The following is a 23,589-nucleotide window of genomic DNA, read 5'->3' as shown; positions in this document are numbered from 1 at the left end:
AGAGGGCGGCCACTAGAGGGAACCCAAGAGTTGGAACTTAAACTGAATGGAAATATCATATATACTTCGGTACATTAAAATAATATATATGATATGCGTAAATCACTTCGTGATTTAAGACGGCGCTTATTCCGTTGGATCCCGGCCAACTAGTCACTCATAACGAGTGCACCTCAGCACATGTGTGGACTTCAGTCCTACGTTCATAGACATCTATGACGTAGTGCAGAGGGCGGCCACTAGAGGGAACCCAAGAGTTGGAACTTAAACTGAGATGTAGAGCTGAAAACCCGGGTTCAAATCCCTGTGCCAGAGAGAATTTTTCTCCGTTCCATTACTCTTTCATCATATAATGACGCAGAATATCTGCATGGAAATATCAAATGTACTTCGGTACATTAAAATAATATATACAGTTTTATTATTAGTATAAATTTATAAGTACGTAATCAGAGCTTTATAGAAGTAAGCGATTTTTACTTCTCTTTACATTTAGTATGTCTGATATATGTATTTCTTTCTTTTCAGGCGGCTATTCTTATATTTGTAGTTACGTCAATATTCGGACATAGAGCGTGGGCATTCAATTTGCCTGGTGGGATGTCAGCTGGCCACATGTTTGAGTTGACATTCTACATCTGTGCCATTGTATCTAACCTGCCTATGTGCTTATGGAATGTATATAAGTAAGTTACACACAATTGCTTTTTCAAATTCGGCTTCCCAGTTCCTCTGCGTAATAAGATTAATGAAACTTTAGCATGTGCTTAATGACCATAATGGCTGATAATTAAATTCTATTGCTCATAAACCTTATTAGTTCAGTAACTTTATGATGAGATTCTGGGAAATTGAGTTAATATCATTTATTGCTTAGAATATTGAAGTGTCTTTCTACTTTAATGAAAATCCGTTAAATAAATTATAGACATCAGCTCAAAGAATTTTGAGTGACCACAAGGGTCCTGAATACAATAAACATGTAACTTTGTATTTCATTATTGCTGATAGAAGTAATAATAAATATTTTATTTACTATACTAAATTTACTTAGTTCTCTCGTATAATTTAATGTATTAGAATATTTACAGTATGTAGCATTTATGATAATTTTGTTTTCAAGGAAACAAATCTCTGTTTTCCACACTTGTGTTATAATAATACGTAGTTTTGCAATTAAATTGATTATCATGTGCTATATTTCTCCTTATATAATCTATTTTCACATTTATAATTTTTTTATAATTATTTACATTAGATATTGACAGACGTTTGTAAGAAGAAATGCATAAATTTTAATGTTGTGGGATTTAATCTATCAATCGATCAATTTCTGTTGTAAGATTAATTGATCAAACATATTTAATCGAATAATCGAGTCGATTAAAATTATCGGTTGTACATGATATTAATTATTATTTTGTTAATGCAAACTCAGACTAAAAACTCTGACAACATTTGTCTCTCAGAAATTGCTTACTTCAAAGTACAATAGTACCGTTACAGCAAATCTTTGCACTTACACTTCAGAAAGACATGTAGATATGAGGACAATGACCTGTGTACTCCTATTGAAAGTTGAAACACAATGCGAAACCCTTATTAAGTTTTATGGTTTTCCAAGAAAACTTTCACCTTGTTGTCAGCCCGTCTTCCTAGCATATGAAATACATACTTTTCTGGGATTCGCCCTCTTCATCCGTTAGCTACACTGTGTGCAAGTGAGAGAGTTACTATCTTCTTCTCCTTGTAAAATTTTGTAACCCGATTACAATAGGGGCCAGTCTGCTGTTTTGTTGCAGTTTCTTTACTGAGCTTGTAAATGAAGCGTGTGTGTTTAATTTGCTGAAGAAAAAAAATCATAATTCTGTGTTCTGTGAAATGTGAAAACTCCATTATGACATATGAGAATTTGAGAGGTAAATTCAGTGAAACGTTTGGATTTAAATTAAACGATCGTGGAAAAGTGCTTGACAGAAAAAAAGTTTTTTCGTGTTTAGTAATGTAGTAAACATTGTTACTCGAGATAGAACAACTTAATTCGGAGCATATGAATGCACTCACATGTTTAACATCATGGATGAAGCAGTATTAATTAGTGAGTCTTCATACTTTCTTATTTACGAGGGGGATCCAGGAAATAACGACCGTTTTGTTGTAATAATTAAAAAAAAACAAAAATATTTATTTGAAAAAACAAAGTCTGTTACATAACTGAAGCTTCCTTTACTTCTCTACATAATCACCACCTACATTTAAACATTTGTCATATCTGTTCACCAGCTTTAGAATTCCCGTGTTATACGCCTCTGCCACCAGTTCATTAAGCCAGGTGTTCACTGTCTTCTTCAACTCTTCATCACTTCCAAAACGCCTACCACCCAGAAAGTCTTTCAGCTTAGTGAAAAAGTGAAAATCGCTAAGAGCAAGGTCTGGACTATAGGGCGGATGATCAAAGATTTCCCCAACCGAATTGATCCAGCAATTCTCGAGTTGAAGCAGCAGTGTGCGGGCGGGCGTTGTCGTGAAGAAGCACAACTCCTCTCGAAAGCATTCCTCGCCTCTTGTTTTGGATGGCTCGCCGTAGTTTTCGTAAAGTCTCACAATAACGATTTGCATTGATCGTAGTGCCTTTTGGCATGAAATCCAGCAAAAGAACACCTTTGCGATCCCAAAAGGCAGTAGCCATGACTTTTTGTGTTGAGAGAGTCTGTTTGAATTTTCTCGGTTTCTTGGGTGATGAGGGATGATGCCACTGACGTGATTGGCGCTTGGTCTCTGGGGTGTTGTGAGACACCCAGATCTCATCACCAATCACAATTTGATCAAGAAAGGCGTCTCCATCTGTGTGATATCGCATCAAGAATGTCAATGCTGAGGCCATTCTCTGAGTTTTGTGTTGGTCACTCAGTTGCCATGGAACCCATGCACAGATTTTGTGGTAGCCAAGATGTTGCGACACAATTTCACCAAGCAAAGAATGAGAAATGTCAGGAAAGGCAATATGCAATTCGTCGAGTGATGTGCGCCTGTCTTGCAAGATTCTGTCGTTCACTTTAGTCTTCAGGTATTCTGTGATGAGTGATGGGCGTCAGGGTCGAGTTCCATCGTGGACATTTGTTCGCCCATTGTTGAACATTTCGCACCATTTTCTCACATTTCTTTCATTCATTACAGTATCACCATACACTTCTTTCAATTGCCAGTAAATTTCTGCAGGTTTCAAATGTTGGGCATTCAAAAATCGAATCACACTCCTCACCTCACAGTCGGCGGGATTATCATTCACGTCGTTCATTTTGAAGTAACACAGAATGCACAATGGCGACTTGTTGCAACCAGTACTCACATTATGAGAACACATGTTAAGGAAGCCAGTTGACCTTCAAACAAGGAAGGGGAGTCAGCTGCGTGGCGGTTATGCGCGAACGGTCGTTATTTCCTGGATCCCCCTCGTACATTTGTATAAGAAATTCCCGGAGAAATTGATACAAATTGTAAGCCTCATAATAAATATGTTAATAAATAACTAAAATAATTGTTTTGTAATATAACAATACAATATATACAGATACCGGTACACAACATTTAATACTTATGGTTATCACCAAACACAAGTTAAATTTAACAGTAATTATGTATTACAGTATATTAAAACTTTTTTCAAATCGATCAAAACTCGATTAATCTATCGATTAAATTCAAATAGTTAATCGATTAAACATTTTGATCGATCGACAGCACTAATAAACTTGCATTGAATACAAATTTCCTTTTTCCATTACATCTGCTTCTGGTGGAATGGCAGCCTGGTTATAATATTATTTTTCACAAAAGGAACTGCAGTTCTACTCTCAGAAGATCCTATGAGATTTATCAGTATGGTGGACAAAGCAGGCATTTTTAAAAGTATTTTGGTATACAAGGTGCGTCCATAAAGTAACTTTCCCACTCGTTCCACAGCTAGCAAACCATATCTTACGCGAAGCGACTGCGTGTTCGTGATAGAGTAATGTCCTGGCATGACGCTTGCGCTAGCAGAACTTCCCGAGTGCTCTCAGTAGCTTCGTTGCATTGGTTGAAGATGGACGTTCCTATTCCAGCTCCCGCATCATGTGAAGCGCGATCAGTGATAAAGTTTTTGAATGCACAGGGCATAGCGCCGATTGAAATTTATCATCAGCTGTGCCAGGTCTATGGGCCTAACATCATGAGCAAGCAGATGCTGCGTTGCTGCTGTAGACAATTTTCAGCAGGACGCCAAGATGTGCATGACGAGGAGCGCAGTGGGAGGCCAACCATCATCACAGACGACCTTGTGGAGCAACGCACCATCTGCTTGCTCATGACGTTAGGCCCATAGACCTGGCACAGCTGACGATCAATTTCAATCGGCGCTATGCCCCGTGCATTCAAGAACTTTATCACCGATCACACTTCACACGCGGTGGGAGCTGGAATAGGAGCGTCCATCTTCAACCAATGCAACGAAGCTACGAGAGCACTCGGGAAGTTCCGCTAGCGCTCGCGCCATGCCAGGACATTACTCTATCACGTACACCCAGTCGCCTCACGCAACATATGGTTTGCTAGCTGTGGGACGAGTGGGAAAGTTACTTTATGGACGCGCCTCGTACATACATGTATGTACAGACACATTTTATGTTTATGTGTATTGATATAATTTTTCATTGAACCGTTGTAGATCGTACCGAGACGGGACAGGAAAGATGCGACCATTCAGTGAGGCAATGCGCCCTCTAGTACCTGTCATAATCTTCCTTGTTGTATGCACTGTGTGGGTCATGTACTCACCTGTAGACGTGGTGGACCTGGACCCAAGATGCGTGTACCTGGTAACTGGGACTATCTTCTCCAACATCTGTGTAAGTGTATAATGATTAGACATCGGATTTTTAGGCACTAAAAATTGCAGTTTTAGGCGCCTAAAATAAGCTCAAAATTTGTAAAATTAGGCTCTATTTTAATGAAAATAGGCATTTTAGGCACATCAAGGTATCATACTTATTTCTTTCACTGAAATTTTTAGTTATACACTAAAATACGCACAAAAAAGTATGTTTAAACATTAAAAAAGAATACTATATTATATTTATAAACAGAGCTGCACAAATTTAATATATTGAAACTAATGAAATAATGATTATTGATATCAAGATTACTCATTTTAAGTTATTGAAATTCAGTTCCAGTTCGGAATTTAAAAGGTTAAAGTGTAGTGTCTTAAAAAGAATTATACCTCAGGATAGCTCAGTCAATGTATAAATATTATAGGCCTACTCATTAAAATTAATAGAATTTATATATTTCAACTATTTTTACATACCTGTTCTACAAATCTTGCAGAATATTATTTTCCCATCATAATAAGTGAATTCTGAATATTCTGTTAGCCATTGCCGGAACAATGTAGATTTTGCACTTATATTTTTCGGCATTATCGCGTTAAACTTCACAGGAAAACGTCCTACCGCTCAAAACTTCTCAACACAAATAAGGTGAGGGAAAGAGCAACTGTTAACGAGCATTCAAATGAACCGTTGTTATTGAGATTCAATTGGACAAAAATACAAAGTTCCACTTATTGTTGCATTTTCTGGTAGTGTTAACACTAGGAGGGCCATTCTTTTAAATATTTTGTAACGGTTTACCCTACTAATTCGCAGTTTTACGACTTTTCATAAATATTTCAAAAACACTCTTTCTCCAAGAATTGTGATTTTATGACACTCTGAAGGGCAGTACAGCTAATCGGTTTCAGACCAAAAACAGTCATTTTTATAGTATAGTATATCTCTGAATCGGTAGCAGCACATGTTGTGATTGTTGCCTGCTTCAAAACTAAGGTTGGTTCTTTGTCGGCATTTATGCCTCCAAACATGTTAAATTCGGTGAAATCTATTGCGAGTGTCGTGAGATACAAAAACATTTTGTTTCCTTTATCAATGGTTTCATGGCCGGTGTGAAGCAAACTTTCCACTTTTTAAATGCCTTAAATTTCGCAGTGAATGCATGTATAAATTATAAAAAGTAAGAGTAAAATGCGAAACTTTACAGTGAGTTAGGCATTTTTAGGCGAATATTAACAAATTAGGCTCTAATAACCGTTTTAGGGCATTTTAGGGCACTATAAAACTCTTTGAATACCTTTCAATTTCCATGAAACACAAATATTAATAATTATTTTTACTTTTCTCCTAAAGAAACAAAATAGGCATTTGCCCTAGAATCCGATGTCTGATAATGATGTATTATCAAACATAAAGATGTGAATCAGTGGCAGTTCGTCGGGAGAGGGAAGGGAGGAACATCCTCCTCACATTTTTCTTCTTTTGAACGTAAATACCAAATGAAATATATACCTTGAAATTCGTGGAAGATTCGATAATTTTTAAGCTCACAGGTATAAGAAAACCTCGGTTGATCGAGTTTTAAACTCATGTGCTGCTAGAAAACTGTGAGAAGGATGCGAGATTGTTTGTGTGGAGGAAAGTCAATCCATTCATCATTTACTGCAGTTAACACACATAGACAACAGCGCGCTAGCAGCCAGAGAAAGAAGCAGAGTTTTAAAGGAAGTAAATGAACAGTTAGGGAGGAGATCCTCCTCTGAATCAGCGCATGGGCGGGAAATAGAAACCGACTGGTCTTGCAGCAAACTCGCTACCGCTGCCATCTAACAATGCTGCATTAAACCAGACTATAACACGTCATCTAAGAGGAGACACAATAAAAACAGTTTTAACGCAAAGCTATGAAAGACACCATATAAACTTTTTTTTTAATTATAAATCAAAATGTATTATTCATTGCACTTTATATAAGCTATATTCATGGTTTGAAACTTTTGAGGATATCTGAAAGTTGAAGTTGGATTTATATAAAACAAAGAGGAAGTAGTACGTTAGTATCGCAGATCTATTTGGCTTCTGAAATTCACTTCCATTCATTGTCTACTAGACAGGACAACAGCCAAGTTGTCAGTTTTGTACAAATAAATTTGAAATTGAAAGTACTGCAAACTACATTATTTTTAACATAAAAAAATTAATCGGCCACCGGCAGCTTTGAACAATAATGGTAGTATGACTTTACAAGAACTGATATTCTTCAAAAGCATGTGATACTGAACTTGTAAAATGAACATGTGGCAACACAGACCACGTGGGTGGGTGTAATGTTCTCGCTTTCCTAACAGATTATTTCTCATTCCCATTTCTGTAAAACGGTTCCGGTTACGTCTTAGTAGCTGGTCTCTTCCAACACGTGTGATGCTGTAGTGTGCGTGAAAAATGCTGCGAGGTTGTGCATTTCCTTGTAATTGTTAATTTGTGCAATTATTCAACAATGAATGGAAGTGAAAACATATTATATTTTGGACAATTTAGGAAACTCAGTTTACAAAAACAGATTATTGCTATACAGAAGGGAAGGCCAATCCCAACACTACCTGGTCTTACATGTATGCATGTAGGCTAATTTGTAGCATGTTTCTCTCAAGAAGGTGTCTTTTGCACTGTTAACTTCTTTCCTCCTCTTAAGAAATATGCAGGAGCCGCCACTGATGTGAATGACATTTTGAGATGCGTCATAAGGGACAGAAAACCTCAGGAAAAAATTGAAGTTCTCTGCTCTTTGATTTAGGGTAGGTTATTTTAAATTTGGTTTATTCAAGTGTCATTCCCTTGAGACATATAATTGTGATATTACAAAGGTAAATTGAAATTATCGAAGCCTTGTTTGTTTTAAAAAAAACTAACAAAATTATACATTCATTAGTAAAATGCAAAGGCTAATCTTCTAAATTTTTTCTCCGGTATTTTCTTTTACGAGGCCTGTCTAAAATGTATCCGACCTTCAATTTTCCCGCGCAAAGTAGTGATTCTAAGGCTGTGCACGGTGGAAGGTGGAACCGTAATGCGCATGCTTGAATTTTTTCACTGCATTCGCATGTGCCAGTCACTGGCTGGTGGTCGCCAAGTAAGGTGCTGTTGTAAGTGTTTGTCGGATTTAGTTTTCTCGCAAGATGACTGAACGAATTGAGCAAAGATACTGCATCAAATTTTGTCAAAAGCTTGGTGATTCTCAAAGTGAAACAATTCGTAAGATTCAGCAGGTGTTTGGGGAAGATGCGATGGGTGTAACACAAATTAAGGAGTGGTTCAACTGATTCAAAGATGACCGCACATCAGCGGAGAGTGAGCAGCGTTGTGGCAGGCCCCAAACTGCTTGGAGTGCAGCTGTTGTTGAGAGGGTGCGAAATTTGGTGATGGCAGATCGTCGTTTGACCGTGCGTTAGATTGCCGAAGAGGTTGGAGTGAGTAAAGATTCTGCACATGCAATTTTGCGTGATGATTTGAACATGAACTGAGTGGCTGCGAAATTCATGCCCAAGTTGTTGTCCCCGGAACAAAAAGACCTCCGTCGTGACGTTGCACAGGACCTTCTGGACACCGCCAACACTGATCATGGGTGTACGGGTACGACCCAGAAACAAAAAGACAGTCGTCGCAATGGAAGCATCCCGAGTCTCCAAGGCCGAAGAAAGCGCGGCAGGTGCGAAGCAAAATCAAGGTGATGCTGACTGTTTTCTTTGATGTCCGTGGAATTGTGCATCACGAATACTCACCGGAAGAACAAACGGTGACAAAGGAGTACTATCACGATGTTCTCTGGCGACTCCGTGATGCAGTTCGGCGCAAAAGACCAGACATGTGGACGGTGAACAACTGGCACTTGCATCACGACAACACCCCCGCACATTCATTCCAATTGATCCACACTTTCTTGGCCAAACATGGAATTACAACCGTTCGCCGCCAAACATGGAATTACAACCGTTCGCCAACCTCCCTACTCTCCAGACCTGGCTCCTTGCGACTTCTGGTTGTTTCCAAAATTGAAGACACCACTGAAAGGATCCCGTTTTGAGAGTAGAGAAGAGATAATGCGGAACGCGATGATGGAGCTGAACACCATTCCAAAAGAAGACTTCCAGAGGTGTTTCCGGCAGTGGAAGGATTGGTGGGCTAAGTGTGTGCAAGCACAAGGGGCCTACTTTGAAGGGGATTAGGGTCCCAACCCCGTCAGGTATTTGAAATATTTTTTCTGGCTAAAGGTCGGATACTTTTTAGACAGGCCTCGTAGATTCTGGCATTAACTTCATTGTTTGTCTTAAAAGCTCAAATTGAGAGCTGTCATCATTATTGTTATGGAATCAGTACAGTAGGCCTAATGAATATTTGTTTACAGATGTGTCCATCTCAGAAATCGAATTCTTTGCCATTTTGAACAAGCGGAAACTTAAAAATAGAAGAATTGCAATAAGCTAGGCATTGATGACTACAATGTTTATTGATATGCACAGCTGATCAGATATTTATGTATGTTTGTTCCACAGTGTCGACTCATTGTATCGCAGATGTCGTCGACGCGTTGTGAGCTGTTCAACTGGATGATTATACCAGCTGGACTCGTTGTGGCTGTCTCTCTAATACTGCCATCCAGCACCGGGGCCTATGCGGAGCTGAGCATGCTCTATGCACTTGCACTATTTGCTACTGTGGCTCACATCCATTATGGCTCTTGTGTGGTATGTTTTATCTTCACATGTAAATTGCAGATGAAAGATTTATACAGTACCTTTATATTAAATTAGACTTCTCAGCTACTTTCTTACAAATGACTTTAGAGAAATCCGGAGGTTCATTGCCGCCCTCACATAAGCCCGCCATCGGTCCCTATCCTGAGCAAGATTAATCCAGACCCTAGCATCATATTCCACCTCCCTCAAATCCATTTTAATATTATCCTCTGATCTACATCTCAGCCTTCTCAAAGGTCTTTTTCCCTCAGGTCTCCCAACTAACACTCTATATGCGTTTCTGGATTTGCCCATATGTGCTACATGCCCTGCCCATCTCAAACATGTGAATTTAATGTTTCTGCTTATATATAAAATTTAATGTACCGAAGTACATATGGTATTTCCATGCAGATATTCTGCATCATCATACGATGAAAGAGTAGTGGAACGGAGAAAAATTCTCTCCAGCACCGGGATTTGAACCCGGGTTTTCAGCTCTACGTGCTGATGCTTTATCCACTAAGCCACACTGTATTCCCATCCCGGCGTCAGACAGAATCGTCTCAGTTTAAGTTCCATCTCTTGGATTCCATCTAGTGGCCTGCCCTCTGCACTACGTCATAGATATCTATGAAGATAGGACAATGTCCACAGGTGTGCGGAGGTGCACTCGTTATGAGTGACTGATTGGCCAGGATCCGACAGAATAAGCTTATATATATTATTTAATGTACCGAAGTACATATGATGTTTCCATGCAGATATTCTGCATCATCGTATGTCGGTGTGGCCTCCCCAAAGGTCTTTTTCCCTCAGGTCTTTCAAATAACATTCTATATGCATTTCTGGAGTCGCCCATACATGCTACAAGCCCTGCTCATCTCAAACATGTGGATTTAATTTTTCTAATTATGTCAAGTGAAGAATACAATGCGTGCAGTTCTGCACTGTGTAACTTTCTCCATTCTCCTGTAATTTCATCCCTCTTAGTCCCAAATATTTTCCTAAGCACCGTATCCTCAAACACCCTTAACCTCTGTTTCTCTCTCAAAGTGAGAGTTAGACTTCTTACTATAATCTTTTCGCTGTAAGAAAAATCCTAATGTAAACAATAGCATGTGACTGAAGTGAGGCTTCATTGGCCGCTGTTTGGTGCCATAGATTCTTAGTACGTGTTCCCGCCTACTGTTGTACATTCTGTTTCATGTTAAACATTTCCCGTTACTCGTCAAGTAGGCCTAACCTCACTACTATGCATTCGCTTGCTTAGGAAACATTTACTTTATAATTACTGTAATTAAATTATTTTAAACTTACATGTAAAGGCAATTGCTGCCAGACAAAGGAGTTATTCCTTCCAGAATGCAGAAGCCATACTACAGTACCACGTGCTTACGTGAACAACTACGAGCTCAAGTGACGCCAGCTTGTTACAAGAACAGACTACCTCAGTATTATTCTTGGTATTCATTCGCGTTCATAGTAAATAACAAAATATAAAAGTAACTTTTCTTTTACATTGTGTTTTACATATAATTGAAGTTATTATGTTTCATCGTATTTAACAACTAGAATTCAATTTTTTATTTTCAAATAATACAAGATTATGGTTTCCAAATATGGAACTATATTTTCCTGCGTTGTTTGAGTGTTTCGACTGGGAGCCAATGACGAGTATGACAGCAACATGCTTGTGTTTACATTAGGATTTTTCTTACAGCGAAAACAGTATAGTTGTAGGAGTTGTCAAAACACAAAGATTGGTCTCACCTTCACCCCTCCCAAATATGTGACACTTAAGAGGTTCCAACCCTGTTGTTCATAAACAATCAGTGACCCTGATGACATAACTATAAAAGAATTGGGCACGTGAAGGATAATCGTTGGGCAATTTTTTATCCCTCTTTTATCTCTTTTATTTTTCTATGGGCAATACAAGGAGTTAATCAAAAACAATTTTGTAGACTGGTGAATAAAAAGTTTTGTAACAAATTTTTAGAAAATATTTAAGTTTTTTGTGCGTTATATTTCCAAGTTTTTTGTCATATTTTGGTATTTTTAGAGAATTCGTGCATGCATATTTATAAACTTTTTAAGCTGTAGAAATTGGAGCCCTATCAATGATACTATTTATTTCTATTTGTATTTATCAATATATGACTTGATTTTGAAAGAATCTCTTGCAGGGCTTTCATTTAAGTGACATTTCATTAAAATGTTGAAAAATAAATACATTCATCTGTATGTTATGTTAGAATTCTTTGGTCGGCGCGAAAAGGCACATAAGTAAAAAAAAAAAAAAATAATTTTTCAGGAGAGACTTTCTTTTTAATTTACTCTTAACTGAATATAAGTAGAGGGGAAGAGAAGGCCTGATGGCCTTATCTCTACCAGGTTAAATAAATAAATAAAAATAAATAAATAATGAAATTCATGTATATTAAAGTAAGACCCTTTTGAATATAAAATACAAGAAAATTTATTATTTAAAAAATTAGAAAAAAATATTAGACTTATGTGATTAGGTACAACAGAAAAATCAATATCCCGAATTTAAAAGAAAACTTACAAATTAAACCAAACCCTTTAACTCTATTAAATACAGAATATAATCTAAATTTAACAGAAGAAATACTGAAATCAGAAGTAAACACTGAAATACTGAAACAATTGTCTTTAGAGACAATTAATATTAGGTACCCTCCACAAAACTGGCTTCATTTATACACCGACGGACCCTTGATCTCCAGAGAACAAGGTGCCGGTGCAGGTGTTACGTGCTGTCTCTTCTCACTTTATAGATCTCTTGGATATGGAACAACAAGTTTTGATGGAGAAATCATTGCAATAAGTGAAAGTCTCAGGAATCTTCTATGCCACACAAATAAATTTAAGAATGTAGTTATATTGTCAGACTCCAAAGCAGCTGTTCTATCAATAGTCTCTAAACACACACCTTCATCTCAAACAGCAGAAATAACTAAAATGCTCTCTCAATTAATATCACTCAATAAAAGAATTGTATTCCAATGGATACCATCCCATTGTGGAAACCTGGGAAACGAGAATGCGGATGCTTTAGCAAAGAAGGTCAGCACTGCTACTTACAGACCTGTTACTGAATCTATGTATTACTCTGTGAAAAGATTTATTAAATCTACATACTTAGACTTCAACAAACAAAATTTGATAACACAATCCCAAGGGAAAAAATGGAACTCTCTGCTTCAAAATCCACAGTTAATTCCCGATTTACCACGAAAATCGTCTGTAGCTGCATTTAGATTGGCAACAGGCCATGATTGTTTGGCCAAACACCTGCATAGAATTGGAATATATCAGTCCCCTAACTGCCCATTGTGCAACTCAAACCAAGAAATGGATTCGGAACACCTCAAAATCTGTGCTTCAGTGGCTGGCCATGATAATATCTTTGAAAAATATTGGAGTGCAAGAGGTCAAATGATTTTATTGTCAAACGCCTGGCATTAGAAAACAACAACAACAGAAAAATCGACTTTTTTTACTTATGTACCTTTTCCTGCCGACCAAAGAATTGTAATCTGAAGACTCATATTCACTGCATTATGATTGTTGCAGGTGCGCCAGATGTGCAGACATTTTCGAATAAGTTGTTTTCGCATCCGCCAGCACGGAGAATGACTACTAGCAGACAGCACGTGTTAAGCTTTGATAAAAGTAAAACCGAGAGATGTCCCTAGAGAAAAGAGAGAACGTTACATTGAGAAACTTCCAGGTTTTTTAGTAGGGAAATTTAGAAATTCATTAGAAAAATATTTGCAAGTCATTTTTGACTTGGAAATTCATTGGACACTGCATACGTGTAATCATGCAAACACATAATCACGTTTAATTATTAACAGCGGGGAGAGGGAAAGCTATACATGATTCATTAGATTCGTCATACCTCTGTAAATATCACATATTCGTTCACAATTAGATGCATAGGAGGGGAAAGTTTATTGTAGTTATTTATTAAATCTGAAACAGAAATTGCTCCCACTAGTAGAAAGTGATTTTAAGGAGAATACGCGTATAAGTAATGTAAGATACGTAACAGCATTTGTAGTCATGTGACCGTGAGCTCTGTTTAAGTGCCTAAGATTTGAAATTGGCTGTATGTGGGTCTTCAACGGTGGAGCAGACACTGCCATCACGATTTCACACTTGCTCAGAAACTTGTTCTTAAAAGTTTGAGAGACAGTGATGAAGATTGTCGCTTTTAGCACATCACCATCTCCTCCAGCGTGTTTTGCTTACAGGACATAGAGTTTGAATTGACGTAAAGTTCTATTTTTAAAATTAGATATAAATTGAATGGATGGATTGAAGTTACGAGACACATAGACGTGGTTTGTACTGTGACTATCTACATTGATAATTTTACGGAATTTGATAGGTTTATTTTGTAATTTATACGTAGAGTTGTTTCTGAGCTCTGGAAACGATTTTGAATGACGTCATGTGCATCAGGAGTCACACGACAGCTGAACTGTGGCCAAGAAAATCGAGCCTTTTTGAGAGGGGTACATTACCACTCTTTCTGTTGCCAAGTATATCAAATGATGATGAAATGAAATAGCCTATTAGTGTCCCTTAGAAGGGCTAAGGCCTCCTGCAAGAGGGAAAGCTCTGTCTCCGTTTTGCTCACGTGTCGAGCTAGTCCACGTGGGCGGAGTTGTGTACTACACATCGACAATTATGACTAAATATTAACACTTTGTCACTTAATTATAACTAAGATATTCAAAACTTTTGTCATTTAGGATTGTACTCATTGCTCTTAGTCTGTTCTGCACGTTAGTTATCACATTAGAATATTTAGTCTTTGTCATTCAGGTGATTTCAGTTCCTACTCTGTTTAATTCGCACTAAATTAACATATTAGGACATGTATCACTTTGTCCTTGGGATGCGTTGTCTCTACTCAACTAGCTGTCGTCCTAGCTCTCCTACATTGTGCTACTCTGCTCCAGTGTGTTCTGATCTGCTGCCTGAAGGAGTCAGCCCATCTGACTCTCGGCCTTCCCGGTCTTCTCTTTCCTTGGTAGGGGTCCCAAGTAGTTGTTATTTGCACCCATCTATTCCCCTGCAGCCTTACCACATGTCCTCCCCATCTCCATTTTATCCTTGCCGCTTCATGAACTAAGTTCTTGGAGGATGTGATTTCTTGCAGCCTCTTGTTGTTGATCCTGTCCTTCAAAGATATGTCGAGTATTTTCCTCTCCATTCCCCTTTGGCATACTGCTAGGGTGTTTTCTGTCTAGCTGTGAGGGTCCACGTTTGGCAGCCGTACAAATGGACTGGAAAGATACAGGTGGTGAGTGCTTAGAGTCTGAGGTTCCTATTTAGTGACTTGTTTTGTAGTATGAATTTTAATACCCAGAAGGCTTTCCATGCTTGCGTCACTCTTCTTTTGATTTCTTTTTCCATCCTGCTGGTGAGTGAAACTAATTGTCCTAGATATATATATTCATCCACATAGTTCAGTTCAGTTCCTTTGAGTTTGATTGGTATTGGTGCTTTGTTGGTCATAAGTTGTGTCTTACTGAAGATCATTTCCAGGCCTGTTGACTTGCTTATCTCGTTTAATTCCCGAAGCATTTGTTGAAGTGGCTTGTGTGAAGTTGCAAATAATACAACATCGTCGGCGAAGTATAGTTAAATGAAAATAATATACGCTTCCAAAAAACATGGTTTCGTTATTTCCAAGAAAGGCATCTTCGTGTACTTAATAAGACTGGTAAAGCTCAGATGAGATTAATTTGCATCACCTCGATGGGTGCAGCTTGTGTTGGGGGTGAATTTGCTTGCGTTTTCCCCTCTGGATTTAATTCCATCCGAGCTTTGCCAGTCTTATTAAGTACACACAGAAGATGCTTTTCTTGGAAATAACGAAACCAAGTTTATTGCAGGTTCCTATGATTTTCACGTAATTGTACTTGGTTTTGGAAAGGGTCATAATGTACCCCTCCCAAAAAGGCTCGATTTTCTTGGGCATTGCTACTGTAAGACACTGTGCACTCACTACTGGTCTGTCACCTCTTGCCACAGTTCAGCTGTCGTGTGACTTCTGACGCACATGACGTCATTCAAAGTTGTTTCCAGAGATCGAAAATAACCCTCTGTAATTACTTAATATATTTCCTATATGATATCACTGAAACTTACGTAATTCGAACACAAATTTAAGAAATTAAGATGATTTGAAAACTGTGGCCATTCTGTTGCTGATTAGGAAAAGAGCTTTCTGTTTCAATGACAGCCACATATAATATAGATTGTTAACAATTTCACCACGCACTTCTGATAATATAACCGTAAGATGAAACGTAATTTATAGTTATGAGTAAATAATTATTTTTTTCTTTAGTTTCATTGTGAATTACTGTTAATGTTATGTAAGAAGTTTTTTATATTTTTTATTTTTATTTTTTTTTAATTCACTCTTATTACAGTTAATGTCATGGATATCTCCATTTGTATTACTTTTCTTTTGTCTCTTGCGAAAAGCAATGAAAGTAGATATATTTACGTATAAATACGTTTTCGCCTTTTTTTAGCTCTCTTTAATCTATATTTTTCTTGCGCATGCTCAGTATGTTATAACTGGAACTTGAAAAATTCAGGTGACCCAAATTTTGTTCCTGGGTCTGTACACTATTATAACTTAAAAGATAACGGTTTTATCTTTGCAAAATTTTATGTACTTGGGTTGGATAAAAAGTAATGACAACAGTTCGATATTTCTGACATGGCTTTATTCACATGGGTACAACATTTACGTACTTCTATATAGTCGCCCCCCTTATTTATTACCTTTTGCCAAATGTTTGGAAGGCGTCGTACACCATCAGCGCGTCCATCTTTGTTGATGTTCTGTATTGACCGCCCTAAAGCACGGATAAGTTCATCTCTGGTATTGTACCGGGTCCCTCGCAGTGGCTCTTTCGCTTTGGTGAAAAGATCGTAATTGCATGGATCATATCGGGTGAGTACGGAGGATGTTCCAGAATCTCCCATTGCCAGCGACGCAAGAGGTCCTTGACAGCAGCAGCGGTATGACTCTTTGCATTATCATGAAGAATGATGGGGTTCTGTACCCCCAAGTGTCGTCGTTTTCTCCTGAGGGCTGGACGAAGGTGGTGCTGCAGGAACCTGCAGTAGTAGTCCGTGTTTACCGTCTGCCTTGGAGGTACAGCGTGGTGTAGTATTACCCCATCAATGTCATACGCCACAATGAACATCACCTTCACAGCACTTCCAACAAGGCCTTCCCGAAACGCTTTAACCCATCGTGCCATTGTGCGATATGGCAACGCTGCATCGCCACATGCTTCACGCAGTCCCTGAAAACATTCTTGTGCACTACGACCTCGTGCCACTTCAATTTTGATCCAGGAACGTTGCTCTAGTTTTGTAAACATGATCTTAGGGCGCTCACACTATCCCTATGAAAGTCATCTTTCTACATACTGCAGTAGATTGATGGAGTACTGTCGCCGCTGGCTACACTAACTCCTCTAACAGTCCTTGTTCATGTCCATACAGCTGGCAACTCTCGAACGCACCATCGTCACGTGACAGCAGTGTTGCCATTACTTTTTATCCAACCTATGTACATTTACTCATTATTGATTATTTGCAGAAAAGTAGTAGTAATGATGATGATGATGATGATGATGATGATGATGATATCGTCTTCGTGAAGATCAGCCACATATCTAGTAATTATTAGTGAGATTTATTAATTCGTTGCATACAGAGGCGAGAGGTGGGTGTGCCGTTACGTATTATTCGTTATTTCATCTTGTATAAGTATTTTGTATCGTGTACATATTGATTCATATCAGAGGTCTCTAATGATTAAGTGACCTACATATAGATATTGATTCATTTAGTATTTTGTAAGGATCTTTTACACATGTCTGTCACTCTTTTAAGAGCTCGTTCCATTAACATGATTGGGGAATAACTTCGCAGCTTAACATTTTCTCTCATGCTTTTCATACTTTTAGGGAACGTAATTTGTTGTCCATTTATTTTTCTCGGTTAATTTTTTTCATAACACGTGCTGTCCCTCGGAAGCATATGTGGTTCACCAGAACATTCAACAATGATTTTCATAAACATTACACTTCAGTGCATAATGAACACAACTTTAGTTCATTGACTATTTTATGGTGCCAATAGTAGAAATGTGTGTAACCAGCATGATTGATTTTAGGATGTTTTGTGTTGGATAGTATGTTCCTAAAGTGAGATATGTTACAAGGAAACGGAACACTTGGAAGTGTCCAACGTCTGTAGATAAAACTAGGTAAGTTTAGAGAGTGTAGTTAATCATAATAACCGTATTCTTGTTTGTATATTTAGCTTCCTCAATTATTTTTTTTTTATTGAGGGTATTTGAAGATGTCACTTTTGTGAAGCTGACCAAGAATTTATATTGTATTATATGTATTTCATTCACTAGTTTTGTGTTTAAATGTCAGTGTTCTTTTGGACTTGCATCATAATGGTTTTCAAGATATATATTTCATTTTGAATATTGCTATTTTTGACCAGCCTCATGGTCTAGTGGTCAGAGCTTCTGGCTATAGTTCATGAGGTCCCGGGTTCGATTCCCGGTTTTAGAGCACAGGAATTCTTCCTTAAAGGGGATTATTCCTGTGTTCGTCCATGGTCTGGAATTTAAGTTAAGTTTAGATTTAAGACCTCTCCTGGCACCACATTATCATAATCACCGTATCACATCATCGGGGTAATGTAACTCCGCCTTCCAGGTGCCCCAACCTCAGAAGTGTCGAAAGACAACCTGGTGGCATTAGATATTAAAAAAAAAATATTGCTATTTTTTGTGACAGTAACTTGCATTCATGTACTATGTTCAAGCCTGTGAACATATCATCTCCACTGAATTAAGGTTCAAACCCAACTGAAAGCAGTGGGGTGATTAAAATCCTTTGTAACATACAGGATCTATCACGTATGATGCAATAATTGCCTGCCCACATCTCCCATGGCACGTCTACTGCATATGCCTAGCACAGTTGCCTCATCACGGCCTGTCTTGTCTCTCCTGAGTAATGTGACTAGATTAAGTTTATTTTTATTTAGAGAAGGTGCTCAAAATGACGTACCTCTGCTGCTAGAGAAGTCTGGCTTCTTTTGAACATGTTATTAAACACTTGACGAATTTCGGCTGCCGAAATTGTTGAAATCACAATCACTGAAATGCTAAACGAGGCAACGGTTTTTTTGGACCTCTTTCTAAGGTCGCTTCTATCTCATCTAATTTTTCCTTGGTTAGAACGCTTGGTTTTCTTTATGTTTAACATGGATCCAGTCGCTTTAAATTTTTCTAGTAATCTGCATATCGTCAATTTATTGGGAACAAGTACGCCGGGAAATTTCTGTATAAAAGCAAGCTCACATTCCACATACGACTTTGTTCTTGCATAGTTTAATACATTAAACACTTGTTGCTCCCTAGTGTATAACATAATGAACGGAACTACACACAATAAGAATGAACAAACGTGTACTCAATCACACAGCAAACGAACTGAACAAGGCTGAGTAATACGCACTGTTTATGGCTAAGGTGCCTGCAAGACTAATCGTTATGAGAAATGGGTGAGGCCACCAGCTCTGCAATCGGTGAGGGCTGCCTTCCTGCCAAGCTAATGCTTTCTGAGCAATGCTGAAGACCTCGAGTTGTGATGCAGTAGAAGAGGGTAAAGTCGATCAAAATTTTGCAATTTTTTAATGATATTGAGGTTATGCAATGGAGCGAAGTTCCTCAGAAAATAGCATTTTGTCGTCATATCCTTCACTTATGAAGACACATTACAAGAATTGAATAACAATCTATAAAAAGCTGTTTTTTTTTATTCGACTTGTAATCAAAGTTACCTGCTTAAATAGGGTAAAGTCGATCACCATTGAATTTTTAGTTTAAGATCGATTTTAAAATATTGCGGAGTGAAGTCGATCACTGTTTATGCTTTTAAAAACAAATTTAGTGTATTACATATATTTTATTTGTTATAAGGGGTGTAAAAAACAACAATAATCTTCAGTATATGCCTATAGCATTATACAGTGTATCTTTTGTTACTGTGATCATACTATTCAATACAATTAGGCCTATAGGTCTCCACTGTACAATCGTGACTATGATTGCCAATTTATAAAACATAAAAACACATTTTAATATTTCACATACCGACAAACAAAGATTTAAGAATTCAAAATTTACATTGAAATACCACCCTTCAATTATAATCTAAAATGCAATTCAACATTGCTTAGGGTTATATCAGATGTTATTTGAAATCTTCCCCTCCTCATGTCACTTTAGAAACTATGTTGTTCCCATCGTCAGGTACAGAGGGGTGTACAAAATACATTCCTTTGGCAGTGCTTCTCCTACGCAAGAAATTCACCATAATTTCGTCTTCCTCTTTCCCCACTATCCCATCAATATAAGCTATACTATGACACTTTTCTGTTTATAAGTGTTAGTTGGAGGTATTTCGGTGAACATTTTATTCTTCCTGCTGGTCCTATCTGCTTCGAGTAGGTCGATGGCATGATCGACTTAACCCTAAAAGGTACAAGTTTTCTTAAAATAATAAGTTTCAATACTAACATTTACGAACTGCAAAACTATTATTTCAGGATACAATCTCAACGAAAAGTACTTACGTATATTTCCTGTCTCCTTTCACTGCTGGCTATAATTTAGTTTTTGTAACACTTTGTTTTCATTTAAGAGAAAAAGTTGAAAATAACAATTTTCACTTCAACGGTAATTACACAGTGTTCCCATTGTTGGCATTCGCAGGCTTTTTGTTGTCCCTCTCGCTTACATTTGCAATGTCAGGCAATGAAGTCAGCATAACAAAATTTTAACAAGTAACAGAGAAAATATATAACTTTTCAATAAAAATCGCAAATGATCGATTTTACACCCACTGATTGACTTTACCTACTTCTACGTTACGTGAGAAATCCGATATAGGGGAAGCATGTCTCATAATGAATGAGGTATGGGCCCATTTCTTGTCTATGTCGGAGTTTAACTCTGCTAATCATTATTCTTGCCTATTCTGACGTGAAAGTAAAATTCCCCCGCTTCAGAATTTATTTAAATTTCTTTTATTCATTATTTAACGATGCTATGTCACTACTAGGTTATTTGATGTCGATGGAGTTGGTGATAGCGAAATGGTATTTGGTTCGATACCCGTCCCTGGAACAATTTTTCCCTTGAAATTATTCGAGTCAGCTTCACAGGGAGCTATATCTGAAAGCCAGATTTGCACAACAAAGAACTTTTGTAAAATTAATTAAAAAATAAAGTTGGAAAGTACTCCTCTGATTCTAAAACATTTCCTGTACAATCAGCAGATAATTTTTTATATTAAATCACATAAAAATGAAGTTGTGAGATAATTTTATTTCCATTGCAATAAATGAGGAGTGGCATGTATTTTTCTCTCATTTAAACCATTTAAGTACTGAAAAGTGAGTCAATGGAAAGCAATGAATCGAACTTAATACAGTAAAACCCCGATTATCCGTCACCCTATTAACCGATTGGTGGATTATTCGTCTGTCTTTCTCGCTCGTAGAAAAAAATATGAGGTACTGTACATTATATTAATACGAATTTTTTCTATAGAATGTTTTTTATAAACCTTTACCCTTACGCATTATGGCCTACTCTTCGAGTGGCCGTACTGTTTATCTTCTAGGCAGAATGTCTTCTACAAGTGTCAAAAGAAAACATGTGCAAGTAATTGAGTGGTTTGGGAAAAGAGAAAATGTGGTTCGTCTCACATCACAATACGAGACATGATTTACAGCTGTAAGCGATTTAGGCTAATGAAAAACAAAATATAAACTGTATAAAATTTGTAAATCTACAACATGAGACCTCTACTATTCCTATCTTTCCACAGACAGTCGCCATAAGTTTTCTTGGCCATTAAAATCCCATTGTTGAAAACCAGACATAAGTATAATAAATAATGTTTTAATAAGAGACTTATTGGAAAATCAAACATGAACTGTAAAAAAAAAAAAAGACCAGACTTAAATTAGTGAACTTCTGATCCACTACCTAGCGTATTAGAAGAAAATACCATGGAGGAAATTACGAAAATATTATGTAATTAGTTTATGAAAACTTTTTATCGTACTGATTATCCGATTTTTCGATTAACCGTTCACTCCACCCCCTTCATTACCTCGGATAATAGAGGTTCTATTGTAGCAGGGAATTTCACTACTTGACCAACAAATTTCAAACTTTAAATTAACAGCCCAGGTGGAAATAAATTTATGACTCGGGTGCAAAACATTTCAAATTATAATATAAAAATCTTGCTAACAGCAAGTATCAGTAAATGTATTACGATACGGATTAATTCTAACTTATTATTCCATCGTTTTCAATTTTTCCACAAAACACAAGCCCAAAAGAACACTGTTGTTATTTATTCTTTATACTGATACTAGTATATCGATTGTTTATATGTATGTTTGTCTTGACACATTGCTGTAGATCAGCAATATTTGGAATTGTGACTGAAAAAAGAAACAGCATTTGAGTGTTAATTATAAAGTATGGACTCAGAATTTGAGACAAAAATGATCCATTGTCACGTAATTTTTTGACAACCATTGTTTGCGAATTTAATTTACAAATAGCCAGATGGTATGGAAGTTGAAAAATGTAATTCCTGACATACCTTGGAAATATTGGTGAAATGGGTAAATAATCGATAATGCTTCTTACAATGAGTAAGAGATTCAAGTACTTGTCCATTATATGTACAAAGTTTTCATTGAAATTATGAATTCTTATTGCCCACAATTTAAACAGCAATAATGTAATTTATAGGAAAATGAGCAGGAAGAAAATCATTCAATATTACTGATTTTTGTACTTCATCTTTATTGTTCAGTTTTGCAACGTCTTGCCAGACAGAAGTGTAGAGTTTATGAATTCTTAGAACTCTATATTGTCACGAATTACACACACTCTGACCAATGGCAATAAAATGAAAAATGAGGTTATGTCGCAATACTGGTACTTGGTTCTTTAGTGGGAGGTTTTCTTTTTACATGAAATTTATCTGCCAACTACACAGTAACCCTTTCCAGCCAGTTTCAGACATAAAAATCATACTCTACTCTACTTTCACATATAGTAAAATCTCGGAAGTGACGATACTTGCATCTTATGAAATTATTTCCAGCAACATAGCCAAGATATTGAAAATTTCAACATAAATATTGTCGCTAATATGTTTTCGCGGGATATCAGCCGAGTTAAGATTTTGGAATGCTCCAAGCTTTCGACTGCTATCTCTGCAGCCATCTTCAGGGAAGTGATGTCCGAACAGAAAGTCGAAAGGTTATATAGATGTGGCTGTCTCAGGTGAAACGGGATTGGTTGGCGGATCGGCCAATCCGGGGCCGGGAATTGTCATCGCTCGTAAGCTCCGCCCCTCCCGGGATTACTGCGTGAAGTTTGGCGGGCGGCGAGCCCTGTTCCGCCGGTTGGAATCGGTTGCCGTCCTCGGTCCGTGATCTTCATGACCTTGATTGTAAGAGGGCCTGAGTTGGTCTAAGGCCGGTGTCCATGCCTGACTGAGCTGGAGTCCACTGTCTCTGTTAAAGTTGTTTTTCTCCAGCTTGATCTCTATGGCCTCCTTGATTGTACGATCCCAGTAGTGGCTTGATTTGTTAATGACCTTGTTGATTGTACGATCCCAGTAGTGGCTTGATTTGTTAATGACCATAGGCCATAGAGATCAAGCTGGAGAAAAAAAACTTTAACAGAGACAGTGGACTCCAGCTCAGTCAGGCATGGACACCGGCCTTAGACCAACTCAGGCCCTCTTACAATCAAGGTCATGAAGATCACGGACCGAGGACGGCAA

At 37.6% G+C, this 23,589-nt stretch overlaps 1 protein-coding gene across 1 annotated transcript in view; it reads left to right on the top strand.

Annotated features, from left to right (window-relative positions):
- The window catches only part of LOC138695791 (ethanolaminephosphotransferase 1-like), a 121,828-nt gene extending 98,816 nt beyond the window's left edge, over positions 1 to 23,012 (top strand). The window contains exons 5-8 of the mRNA XM_069819989.1: positions 529 to 686; positions 4,706 to 4,886; positions 9,422 to 9,613; positions 13,208 to 23,012. Coding sequence (XP_069676090.1) covers positions 529 to 686; positions 4,706 to 4,886; positions 9,422 to 9,613; positions 13,208 to 13,270 — 594 coding nt within the window. The 3' untranslated portion in view covers positions 13,271 to 23,012. The remainder of the gene's footprint in view (positions 1 to 528; positions 687 to 4,705; positions 4,887 to 9,421; positions 9,614 to 13,207) is intronic.
- Positions 23,013 to 23,589: the final 577 nt, after the last annotated feature.

This window comes from Periplaneta americana, chromosome 3 (assembly GCF_040183065.1).
Source record: "Periplaneta americana isolate PAMFEO1 chromosome 3, P.americana_PAMFEO1_priV1, whole genome shotgun sequence".
NCBI lineage: Eukaryota > Metazoa > Arthropoda > Insecta > Blattodea > Blattidae > Periplaneta > Periplaneta americana.
The sequence above is the reverse complement of the archived record's forward strand: the minus strand, read 5'-3'. Positions and strand labels throughout refer to the sequence as shown.